The sequence below is a fragment of the Brachyistius frenatus genome, unplaced genomic scaffold (assembly GCF_029030835.1).
Source record: "Brachyistius frenatus isolate BFR_SWC_R1_liver_20210118 unplaced genomic scaffold, ASM2903083v1 Contig_106, whole genome shotgun sequence".
In the NCBI taxonomy this organism is placed as follows: Eukaryota; Metazoa; Chordata; class Actinopteri; family Embiotocidae; genus Brachyistius; species Brachyistius frenatus.
Genome location: NW_027210705.1, coordinates 895,637 through 908,275, shown reverse-complemented (window position 1 = coordinate 908,275; position 12,639 = coordinate 895,637). Strand labels below are relative to the sequence as shown.

At 44.8% G+C, this 12,639-nt stretch overlaps 1 protein-coding gene across 1 annotated transcript; it reads left to right on the top strand.

Moving 5' to 3' along the window:
* Positions 1–4,248: 4,248 nt before the first annotated feature.
* Positions 4,249–10,711, top strand: nyx (nyctalopin). Its single transcript, XM_069712074.1, has 4 exons — positions 4,249–4,339; positions 6,009–6,295; positions 7,354–7,658; positions 9,892–10,711. Exons 1-4 carry the CDS (start codon positions 4,249–4,251, stop codon positions 10,709–10,711), a joined length of 1,503 nt encoding a protein of 500 aa, XP_069568175.1.
* Positions 10,712–12,639: the final 1,928 nt, after the last annotated feature.

Genomic DNA, 12,639 nt, shown 5'->3' with positions numbered 1-12,639 from the left:
CACGGTAGCTTTCATTTTAAAACCTCACACCTGAAACAAAACTTCACCACCATACCAAACTACTGAAACCTTAATGTTCCACGGTGCAATCATCATATCTCCGTGTTGTACTTCCAACTGTGGCAGCAGTTTGGGGGAAATTCTTTTTCTGAGATCATAAAAGCTCATAAATTACTTTTTTATGATAACTTGAAGAAAATATCAACAAAAAAACAAACACCCGTCAATTGTTTATTTCAACATACACTGAACCTTTCAACTCTGAGAAGGTGGTGAGTTCACCTGTAGGTGTCAGCTGCACTTTATTTCAGTGAATCTTTTTGTTGAGGTTTTGGTGAAACTTGTAAAGAGATGTTAACTCGACTGGACTGATACACAGACACGTTTCTAATATTTCCTTCATGCAGTTTGTTTCAGATCTGTATTGTAGTGAAGACTTTGAAGGGCCTTGTCCAATAAAGCTGCTTGGATATAACACGGTTGTAACCATGACAGTAGACAATGCTTCAAATATGAATATTGAAGTTATAAAATCTAAAACGTCGATGCTTCACAGACATCTGCAGGTGGAGGTGGAGACCAAAGATGAGTAATTCAGCATCAGACACAAACGTGGACTCTGCTCTCAACCTCACCTCACGTTCCTGAGTCCTGTTCAATTATAACCAGTGTGGAATATAGATCTGCTTAGTGCATATGAGGGCTCATATGTTGTATGCTAATACAATATAATTTGGGTTGTCTTCCACTAAAAGTCATGTATATTGATGTATCCTTGGTTGGTTGGTGGAGGAGGGGGTTGTCTTCCTTCACCCCCTGGAGTCCTCCAGACAGCCATCTGATAATGCTTCAAAGAACAACAGTATGTGACCCCACAGGTTGCAGACCTCCTACTGTGACCTTTTGGTTTGGCCAAGCAGTATCACTCTCATTTACATACACAGCCTTTTGTCTACACCTTAAGATTGGTAGTGATGGTACGACCTATATGTAAGTAATATGATATGATATATATATGTGTGCTGTATTGTTGTAAACATAACCTAGCACAGAAGCACAAAATACATACTGACTGTAAGCATTGTAGAACACATGGCTTATGCAGGAACTTAACACGTTGGGGTCACAGTAGGGTGCAACTCACTATCAGATCAAAAGGGAGATGTGGTTCAAACGGAGGACAGTGGAAAAGTACTGAGACAAACATACTATGCAAATGTCCCGCCACAACCTAGGTAACGCCTCTTCCTATAGTATAAGTGTATGTGCCGGAAAGGGGGAAGTCAGACTCCAACAAAGAGACCTCAGGTTGATGTTGGGCTCTCCAAGATATCTTGTAAACTACGCTTAATAAAAATCAACTAAAACCGGTAAATGCCTAAAAGACTGCTTCTATCAACGGACTCGGGGAAAACGATTGGGGACAATAATTTGAGATACAACACCAGCCAGGTATTTTTTGCAGAACATTCTAATGTCAGTGAAGGTGACCTTTGGCCTTTTGTGGTTAAAGCGTCACCAATGATCCAGTCCATCCCTCCTAGAGCCGCAGCAGTCCACCGGCTCAACTCTTCCAGATTATTTTGGTCTGTGGTAACTGAAGCTAACTGCTGAGAGTCTTGAGTTGTCTGACGACGCCAGCGCTGTCATAAAAGGCCGGCGTGTTTGGGTGTGCCGAGTCTCCCTGATGTCCCAAATCCAGAGGTTTGTCCCGACACTGATGCCGTGTCGTCCCGATGCAACCAGATGTGCAGGAAGCATTTGTTCTGAACTTTGGAGTGAAACGCATTATGTCGACATTAGCGAGCCGTATCTCCTGCTCCCGCAGACGTGTCTGCCGTCGGACCATCTGTGGGAGCTTTTTAGGCACAAAACACCAAACGGGGGTTTTCATCCCGCATAATGGCCGTGTTTACCGCAGTTTTGGGGAGGTTTTTCATGTTACTTTAGGAAGGCCACGTGGTCTTAATGTGCTGAGTAGGTTTCATAACTGCAGAGTCAGTGACACCCATTAAAAGCCTGTTGTATAATTTCCATGTCATGTTGAGAAAAAGGTTTTTAAGTCGGGTGAAGTGAGCTACAGTTAAAGATGGCGCTCCGTACAGCTTGTTCAGTTTACTCTTATTTAACAGATTGTATTGATCGCCTCGGTCATCAGATCACACCGCTGATGGCCTGCTGGTCTCCTGATCTCCTGGTCTCCTGATCTCCTGATCTCCTGATCTCCTGGTCTCCTGATCTCCTGATCTCCTGATCTCCTGGTCTCCTGGTCTCCTGATCTCCTGGTCTCCTGATCTCCTGATCTCCTGGTCTCCTGATCTCCTGATCTCCTGATCTCCTGGTCTCCTGGTCTCCTGTGTGTGTGTGTGTGTGTGTGTGTGTGTGATCCATTGTGTGTGTGTGTGTGTGTGTGTGTGTGTGTGTGTGTGTGTGTGTGTGTGTGTGTGTGTGTGTGTGTGTGTGTGTGTGTGTGTGTGTGTGTGTGTGTGTGTGTGTGTGTGTGTGTGTGTGTGTGTGTGTGTGTGTGTGTGTGTGTGTGTGTGTGTGTGTGTGTGTGTGTGTGTGTGTGTGTGTGTGTGTGTGTGTGTGTGTGTGTGTGTGCGCGCGCGCTGGTCGGGTGTAATCTGTGTGTTTCTGAATTCCCGCTGCGGTTTGATGAGAGCTTCGCTTTACTCCTGTAATCCTGCCAGCCGCCCATCTCCATCTCCATCTCCCCCACCCCCCCACCCCCACCCCACCCCTCCTCCCCTCCATCCCTCCATCCAGGGGATTTGACTGCCATTAAGAGATGGCTTTTTGGTGTGTGTGTTCCATCATCAACAACACACCCACCCACAGCGCGCGCAGTGAAGAGGGGAAGATGAAGCGTAAACAACACAACCACCTCCATTTTTAGCTGGAGGACGTGTCAGGCGGTTGAGTCCGCTGAGCTCTGCTTCGTTATGCTGCTGAAGGTGCTCCGTGCGGACTGATATGGGACGGACAGGATGGACACATGCATGGACATTTGTTTAGGGACTTTTAACACACATGGATGCAACTGTCCGGAAAGATCTACAGGTATGTCGCCTCCATCTCTGCGTTCCTTCAGCTCTGTGTTTTCCCAGGCTGGGATCTACTTTCAATTAGCATTTGCAAACATCTAAGATTGTACCTGCGTGTGCTTCACCATTATTATTTAGGTGATGTTGCTGAAACTGTCCTCCAAACTGGATCACCTACACACATTCAGCAACTGGCTCTGTTACATATTTATATAAAAGTTTATAAAAGTTCATCATTAAGTGCTGCTGTGTTCTTTTTGTGCCATTTCAGACCTCCGTTAATCCTGGCATGTCCCAGATGAGAGACTACAGTAATGACTCTCATCACTCTTACTGGTCAGTTTCAATCCCTTCACTTCTCTACCATTTTTTTTTTTGTATTCCTCCTCTTCAGCTGTATAAATGGCTTAGTTTCCTCAGTTTAAACCCACACTGGGTCAGAGCTTACTGAAAGATTTTCAGGAATTTTGTGCTCCAACACAGGCTGATTGATCAGACTAAAAGGCAGGGCTGAAGTTGAGCTAACGTGAACTGGATCGAGGCTGACATCCCAGGCACAGACAATACCTATTGTTGTGGGGCTAATCTCTGATGTAAGCTGTTCTTTCTTAATCACATCATCGTTTCACCAGCAGCTGGCAGAGAGACAGTTCAGCCTCCAGCCCGCCAGTCAACGTGACTCCAACATCCAATCAGTACTCCATCAGTGTCCTTGTGTTGCTGCAAACAGCAATTTAATATCAATGTGTGTGTGTGTGTGGGGGGGGGGGTGGAGGGGGGATGTCTTCTTAAAAGGAAAAATGTATTTACTGATGTGTTTTGTAGGTTTTTGTGGGATGAATCGGTCACATTTCATTTTGTGCGGAATCACATTCAACTGGAGGGAGAAGGGAAAAGTTTCAGCCAAAAATCTTGGTTGATGAATATCATGAACACATTTGTACAAAAGAGAGCAGAGTATATAAAAGAGTGTCTAAGAGAGGAACAGAGTGCAGGCAGGGTGGAGGAGAGTGATGTGAAACTGTGGTTTAGAGGCGGTGCACTGATGGAAAGACGTAAGCTGCTCGTTGGGAGTAATGAGGATGGACGAGATTAGGAAGGAGTGTTTTTGAGGGACAGCAGACGGTTTGCAGTCAAAGTGAGACAGTTGAGATGGAGATGGTCGGATGTGCGGAGGGGAGATACTTCATATCTCAGGAGAAGGATGATGAAGATGGAGCTCACAGGCGAGTGGAGAGGAGGAAGGTCAAAGAGAAGGTTCATAGATGTGTTGAGGGACGACATGAAGGTGGTTGGTGAGATAGAAGAAGATGTAGAAGACAGGAGATGAAAACAAACAATCTACTGACAGGAAGAGAAGAAAGATGAAGAAGAAACTATATGCAAAACAAAAGGAAACAGCCGAAATATCATTAAAAAAAACAAAAAACAAAGATTCAACCAGACAAATCATCCAAAAATAAATAAATGATGGCAACAGCTATTTAATTATAGCCTGATATACGGGTTAGTCCAATACATGTTTGCTTTTCACAATGAAATGTTCCCGCGCAGTTTTAGTTTTTACTAATTTGCTCCATTAAGTCTCCTTAACCTTTTCTTCCCAATGTTGAATGCATGGCAATAATTTCTGTACGCATTGGTCAAATTTTAAGGTTGATTGACAATAAAACAAACAAACAAACAAACAAAATCTCACCACATGGTCCAAACATTAGTTTATCTGGACCTCTCAGTCATGTCAAAATAATATTTCAGAGCACTTCCAGGACCTCTTTTTAGCGAAAACATTTCCCCTCGGGGATTAATAAAGTAAATACCTACCTACCTCTTGTCAATATTGTCTTAAATTTCGGAGGTAGCCACAACATTTGAGAGAAAGAAAAGTCTCACCAGTGTGAAGCTTGTACTGTTAACCGTATTAGTTCAGCATGTTAGCAGTACAGTTGAAGCTTGCGGTCAGGTTTTTTTTTCCCCCATCAGATTACACAGCAGATTATCAATGATATTTTAATAAGAAATGAAATGTGAATATAACAAAAGTGATTATGATCAAAATTTTGTTCATACAAAAGTTCTGGAGACATTTTCATGTTGATCTGCAAACTGACATTACTTTAACTTAAAACCACACAAAAGATATTTTGACTTGTCAAACGCAGTCGACTGTAAAATTATTTACAAAATAAAGACAGGTTGATGAATTTGATGAATTTGGGGAAAATTAGCCTGCAAAACAACAGTGGAGTATTTTGATGCCAGCAAGGCAAGACTCAGGTCAACAAACTTAATTTGATGTTTTAAGAACTACAATCACCTGGTTGTTACCGAGACTTTGTCGAGATGTCTGTCCATTAAAGCGCGGTTTCATATCCCTGCAGCATTTATGTGCTTGAGTTTCAGGGGAGCTGGAAGGCTTTTCCAAAAACTTTGGTGACAGCAAAGTTCGCTCTTTTCCTGTGTTCCCTAAACATCATCCGAGCTGAAGCTTCACATTACAGAGAGTAAAATCAATCGTCTTATCAAACTCTTGATAAGAAAGACAAATTGGCATATTTCCCAAAACGTGTAACTTGTATTTGTTACTGAACACCAAGAAACATCAGTTATAGTTGTGTTATGTCCATCAGCAGCTTTGTGTGACTTGTGGTCCCAACATTGTTAAGAATGCAGAGGTTGGAAAGTTCTGGTGTTTTATAATATTCAGTATATGATAGACATAAACAGCTCCTGCCCTCAGACTGTAAAACATGTATGAAATCATTTATTCCACTTATAGCAGTTGAATTGCAGTTATCGACACGCTACTACTGTTAAATCACATAAATATCAATATTTCTTCTTTTTTCCTTCTGGTGTATTAGAGTGTAACGATGTCATGTTTTTGTGGCTGCAGTGACTGTGACTGACTGCGGACTTGTTTTCGCTCCCTCGCGTCCTCCCGTCCTCCCGTCCTCCCTTCAGTCTCGGTGCTGTGCCTGCTGCCTCAGGCGGTGCTGATGCGGTGGGCGTGTGTCCGGGCCTGCCCTGCGTCCTGCTCCTGCACCCAGGAGAAGAGCTGCAGCGTGCTCTGCGACCGCACCGGCATGGCTGAACTCCCCAAAGAGTTTCCCTGCGAGGCCTCCACCATCAACCTGGAAAAGAACAAGCTCAAGTTCCTGTCCGAGAGGGCCTTCGGTACCCTGCCCTCCCTCAAGTCCCTCTCTCTGGGCCACAACAACATCTCCTTCATCACCCCGGGGGCCTTCAAGGTCTGCTCCAGTTTTCTTTTCCGGAAATAACAGGCTATGTTGTTGTGTTTCAATTTAATCTTTTAAAATACAAAACGAAGACAACTTTGAGACGTGTGGAGGATAAAATAGACCCTCAGAAACAAAAATTCGGTGCTTTCGCTGTACTTTCTTGACTGTTGTAAGCTGTCAGGGCTTTTTTTCTGTTAGTGGTAGTAAGAGTTTGGTTTACATTAAGCATCGCTCACATCATGTGACGATGTGCAGCTCCCTCCATCAGGATGAAAGTAGTTATCAGACACATCTTTAATGAACAGAGGAAAACACCTGTCTCTGTTCTACGGTGGCGTTGAGAGAGAAAACACAAACGAATGAATAAAACATCTTCACCAATTCTGTAACAAGTGTGTCCCGTATATATACAGTATGTTCAAAATGTTTCAGTTTTTCCTCAGAAACAGAAAACGCTGCCAGACAACCAGATACAGAAAACACACGACAATACTGAAAAGAAAACAGCTGAAATTTCACTCTCTTAACATGTAGCTGCTATTTTTACTTACAATATGCATTTTCTATCTATTGTTTTAATATTTTGACAAAAAATAATAACTTATCCGACAGTAACAGCAAAACGCAACAACCTAATTTGAATATCAATTACTGGTGGTGGAGCTCGAACCATTACAGTGTTCCATTAGAAAAACAATAACAACAAAATAATGTCTATTCGTGTAATCTGAGCAACACCAGTCCTGTTTGATCAGCGTCGATCGATGAGCAGACAACATTAAACATGAGGCCCAAACTTAATGAAATAAAAACAAAACTACCTGCGTGACTGAAGTGGAAAATAAACTCCTTTTAAAAAAAAGATTTTATATTGATGACACCAGAACGCCGTCACTTGTTTCTTGACCCAAACCTGCAGAGAAATTCATTTGGAGCCTTTTGTGTCGTCGCCTACAAAACCCTGATGTGATCGAAGTAACCAGATGTTCAGTTGGTCGTTCGAGGTCTTGTCCACTAAACAGTTCAAGTGTACTTATTTAACACACAGCTCAACCTCCGTCCTGCAGGGCCTCTCCAACTTGGTGGACCTGAAAATGGCGCACAATGATTACATCAGCTACCTTCACACACGGACGTTTACGGGTCTGAAGAAGCTGGTGCGCCTGGACATGTCCGACTGCAACCTCTTCAACATCCCCGACCGCATCTTCATCGAGCAAACGGCTCTGAAGGAGCTGCTCTGCTTCCAAAACAACTTCCGGAGGATCCCCGGAGCCATCAGAGGCATGGAGAACCTGAGCCACATCTACCTGGAGAGGAACAAGATCGAGGCGGTGGCCTACAACTCCCTGCTGGGCCTCCGCAATCTCAAGTAAGTCACAGGCCGCCGAGAGGCAGGAAGTCAGCAGAGGTGGGAACGTCCCGCTTCCTGTGCCGCCTTCAAACACCCGAGCTCAAGCTTACGGCAGGCGAAGTCGTGAGCGCGGCGCGGCGTGGCGCGGTGCGCTCGGCGTTCGAGCGGTTAGGTTGACGAGAACGGTGTTGCTAGGCAACAGGAACATGGACGGCGTTAACAATTAGCAAGATAGGAGGCGAGAAATATAATGCAGAGAATGCCCAACGACAGAAGCAGTGGATCGGGGGAGTTTCTTCCAATGCGTTATGGAATTATGAAGAAAAACTGTGAACTAAATATTACATATTCAAATTACAATATATTGAGCTTCACATCCGAAGAACAATGAGCTTCCACGGCCTCCGCTGTTTCTGTAAATGTCAGCAAACACGGCGCAACTCGTGAACTCAGATGTTGCGTGGACCGCTGGAGGGTGGCGTTCACACGGACTCTTCTGGTGAACCGTGAACACAACCCCGTCTGAAGGCAGCAGAAGTGGAGAATCTTTACAGACAGGCAACATGGCCGCCGGCCGCCCCGGGCCGCCTGTCGCTCACAGCTTCAGTTTCCTTCTCTGTGGTTATATTCTGGTAACTCGGCTCGTATTCGTATTTGCTCTCTGAAGGGCGGACCTTGACCCCGTCTGTCCCGCCCCTCCTTCACTGTGATTGGATGACTGCTGACAGTGACGAGCGCAAAAAAATTGCCTTCCACTGTGATGCTGCTGTTTCCTTACAGCTGGACGTTCATTCAGTCGTAAAGATTTCAATGTTATCTGAAAATACATCATTTTAATTTAAACAAATAATGCCACGACTGAATTGTGTATAATATATAAATGAAACAGTCATTTATTCAATAATTGTAATTGTTAAATTCAAATGAAGGTTTTGTTTCATACTCGCATCGTTCCAATGACACTTGTTACACCACATTTTCTTTCACTGCTCGAGAACAACTTTAAAGTTGTTGTTGCTCCTGCGGCAGCAAACAGGAGCTCACTGGTCCGACTGCTTCACAGCTGTTGAGCAGGTTCAACAACTCTCAGGATTTATTGAGAAAAATAACGTGCGTGCTGTTTCACTTTACATTTGTTTATCAGGCAGAACTGATTAGATTTGTCGCATCATCCTTTAAAAGTCAACAATTGTATAATTTCCATAGCGTTGTGTCAATTACTTACAAACTTACAATCCCTATTTGTGTTGACATGCCAACAAACATAATTTATAATAATGTTTTTATGAAAAGCTTCTCTAAGATCAGAGCTGTTCTTTACTACCTTCTGCAATATCAAATATTCAATTGCTGTTTAATTGTAGCATTTTTAGAACAAGTGTAAAAATATGAATTTAACGTTTATTTTGACCAAAAATAGGAGTCTATCTCTCAGACAGCAGTCAGTCAGTCAGTATGTAGCCTGAGAGACAAAACCCAGGGCAAAATAAATCCACTAATCACTCACCCACAGTTTAAGCTTGCTGTGAGTGGACTGTAAAAATTGAAGATGAATCCGATTAACATTTTTACCGGCTCGTCTTTTCTCACATTGAACCGTCCCTTATGCTCAGCCTTGCTCTACATACGTTTGCATGTTATTTTATAATGTCGTTTAGCATTGCAAATATATTATGGTTATTGGTTCTCATCGTAAAGTGTATTGTGACCATGTTGCACTAAAAATCAAATTAAATTATATTGAATGCTGATAGCTGGACAGTAGGTCATAAGTACAAGCCTGAGCACATATAAGAAATGTAAAGACTCCAAGGAAGAATTTTGGGAACAAATTGAGGAAATGTTTTTGAGCAATTTGTTACCAAAATTGCATTGAACCTCTTCCTTCACTCTTTATTCACCACCACTCAAAACGCGTATTAATCCTGAGCGAATGCAACACTTCCTCCTGTTTAAGAAGCTAAAACGCAGACAGCGACCCTGTTGTACAGATTAAACTGGGTTCATGACCCGTTTTTAAACATTTTCAGAAGGAACACATGGAGTGAAGGAATATTATTCATTCCATGTCGCTGGTACAATCTGCCCATCCAAATGTAGGATTTGGAGATTTTTTTGGATAAAATGCAAGTGTGGTAAAACGGAGTCATTATTTACCACCTGCCAATGACTGAGAACGTGAGAAGCTGTGAGAAGCTGTGGGAAGACCTTCCTGTAAAAACCACAGCTGAAACATCTCTGTCTTTCTCAGGTACCTGAACCTCCAGGAGAACCGCATCAACGTGATCCATGACTACGCCTTCCAGGACCTCGTGGGGCTGGAGAACTTCTACTTCAACGACAACCTGCTGTCTGATCTGCCCAAGGTTGCCTTCAAAGGTCTCAGTCGCCTGAAGATGCTCAACCTGGGGGGGAACAAGCTGACCAATGTGTCCAAGACCTGGTTCAGTGACCTGGTGGAGCTGGAGGTCCTGTACCTGGACCGGAACCAGCTGCTGTACATCGAGGAGGGCACGTTTGAGAACCTGACCTCCCTGATCACCCTCCACCTGAACAGCAACAACCTCACCATCCTCCCCTTCCCTGTTTTCCAGCCCATCTACTTCCTGGGCCGCCTGTACCTCTTCAGGAACCCCTGGGAGTGCGACTGCTCCCTCGAGTGGCTGAAGGAGTGGATGGAAAGCTACAAGCTCGTGCGGGACATCCCCTGCGCCTCACCCTCCTCCGTGGCGGGACTTGATCTCAGCGAGGTGGTCTTCACCAACGTGAACGGGACGTGCGTGGACCCCGGGGAGCTCAACCTGACCACGGCCTCCTCGGAGATCGTCTCCACCACGGAGAACCGCTTCAACAGCCTCATCTCCAAGCTGCTCCAGCAGGAGCTCCAAGAGGAGATGGGGAACAGTACCGAGAGCCTCCGCAACGGGACCCTTCTGGATCCCGAGGGGCAGCTCTCCGCAGGGGTCGGAGGTCAACGGGCTGAGGCGGGCCGATCTCTCCTCTGCCTCGTCGTGCTGCTGTGGCTCATCGTTGGTTCCACAGATATCCACTCGTGTCTGCGCTGCACATGAGAGCCGTGCCGGGGTTAACCTGCTGACCCGCAGAAACAACATGGTGGAGCTGTTCAAATTGCAGACCAGTTAAGAGATGTTTTGATTTATCCGAGCAGGTGCGGAGGAATAACCTGGGCGTGGTTCCTGAGTCTGCTCTGCCACACAAAGGATTGCTTTCTGTGGTAAACTGAATGTTTCAAAATAACAAAGACTGCCGTCGTTGCGGCCTCATTTATTTTCACGAGCTGATTCCCTATATAAGAGGACTCACAGATACATGTCTGACACACATCTGATACACGTCTGACTCACGTCTGATACACGTCTGACACACGTCTGACACACGTCTGACACACGTCTGATACACGTCTGACACACGTCTGACACATGTCTGACACATGTCTGACACATGTCTGACTCACGTCTGATACACGTCTGACACACGTCTGACACACGTCTGACACACGTCTGACACACGTCTGATACACGTCTGACACACGTCTGACACACGTCTGACACACGTCTGACACACGTCTGACTCACGTCTGATACACGTCTGACACACGTCTGACACACGTCTGACACACGTCTGACACACGTCTGACACACGTCTGATACACGTCTGACACACGTCTGACACATGTCTGACACATGTCTGACACATGTCTGACTCACGTCTGATACACGTCTGACACATGTCTGACACATGTCTGACACATGTCTGACTCACGTCTGATACACGTCTGACACACGTCTGATACACGTCTGATACACATCTGACACACGTCTGACACACGTCTGATACACGTCTGATACACGTCTGACACACATCTGACACACGTCTGACACACGTCTGATTCTCTAACCCTAACTGAGGAAATGTATACGTGAACATGGACTTTTTGTTGCATAATACTCCATTTTAATTAATATGTCATATTCATAGCATTACATCGTCTCTTAGGAGTGTTTTGTTTTTGTATTTTCATTCATGTGTAAAGTTAACGGGGATAAGAGCTCCTCTACTTTTCTCCCAAACAGATCATTCACTCCAAATGTAGCTCCTGCAGCTTTTTCCATGAAAGCATTAATCTTCTTATTGCATGCGGCTCAGTGTTGCTGCTTGTGTATGCTACAGTGTAATGGAGGGACTTTCTCATTGCCTCTTATGGATGGACTGCCCCCCCCCCCCCCTCTTCATGGACCTAATCTGTGTACAGGGGTGAGGTGGGTGTGACTGCCATATGTCGGGTGGAGCATCGGAGCATCTCTTAGCTGTCAGGAACATGTATTTATATGAAACGTATTTAAAAACACACGCTGTCGTTCTGTGTAGGGGACAAAATTAAAGGACGTCCCAGCCGCTGCTTTTCTTTTTAACCCGGTGAATGTAAGTAGTTTGCTCAGACAGCCAGTGATCCAGTTCAGTGGTGTTTATTAGACACAACGCTCTGTCAAATGATCTATTTTTCTAAATAAAAAAAAGTGCTGTTGAACTTTTGACGTGCCTGCTCAGTGACTCCTTGCAGTGTCGGTCGAGGAGTTGACCCGTTTAAGCGACGAACACCAGTTAATCTGCACGCCGGCCTGCCGGCCCGTTAATGTGGGATTACGTTGGGACCAAGACAACTGGAGGCTGCACCTCCTGCCTCTCGTTTCCCACTCTCATGCAGCTGGTTTTGTCCTGCAGACACATGGTAGAGGACATGGAGCGTCCTTCATTTATCTGGGTCACGGCTGAGATGACAGGAGTGTGTGTGTTGACTTCTTGTAGTGATTTCACTGCTCTTTATTTTGTGTAGTAATAAAATGGTTTCTAAAGAGACATTTCATTTGTTGTGATTATAAGGAAGAGAGCCGATGTACAGTAACAGCTGGTTCAGTTTCACCCATCAGTCCACTGCAGCGTGTCAGTGTCACGTTTTGTCTCGACTCGGCTTGAAAAG

Bases quoted from the DNA above. Each gene is read 5' to 3' on its own strand.
- nyx (XM_069712074.1), top strand. From the start codon at position 4,249: ATGATGAAGATGGAGCTCACAGGCGAGTGGAGAGGAGGAAGGTCAAAG. The intron at 6,296-7,353 runs GTCTGCTCCAGT...TCCGTCCTGCAG, and splicing joins TCACCCCGGGGGCCTTCAAG to GGCCTCTCCAACTTGGTGGA. The intron at 7,659-9,891 runs GTAAGTCACAGG...TGTCTTTCTCAG, and splicing joins CTGGGCCTCCGCAATCTCAA to GTACCTGAACCTCCAGGAGA.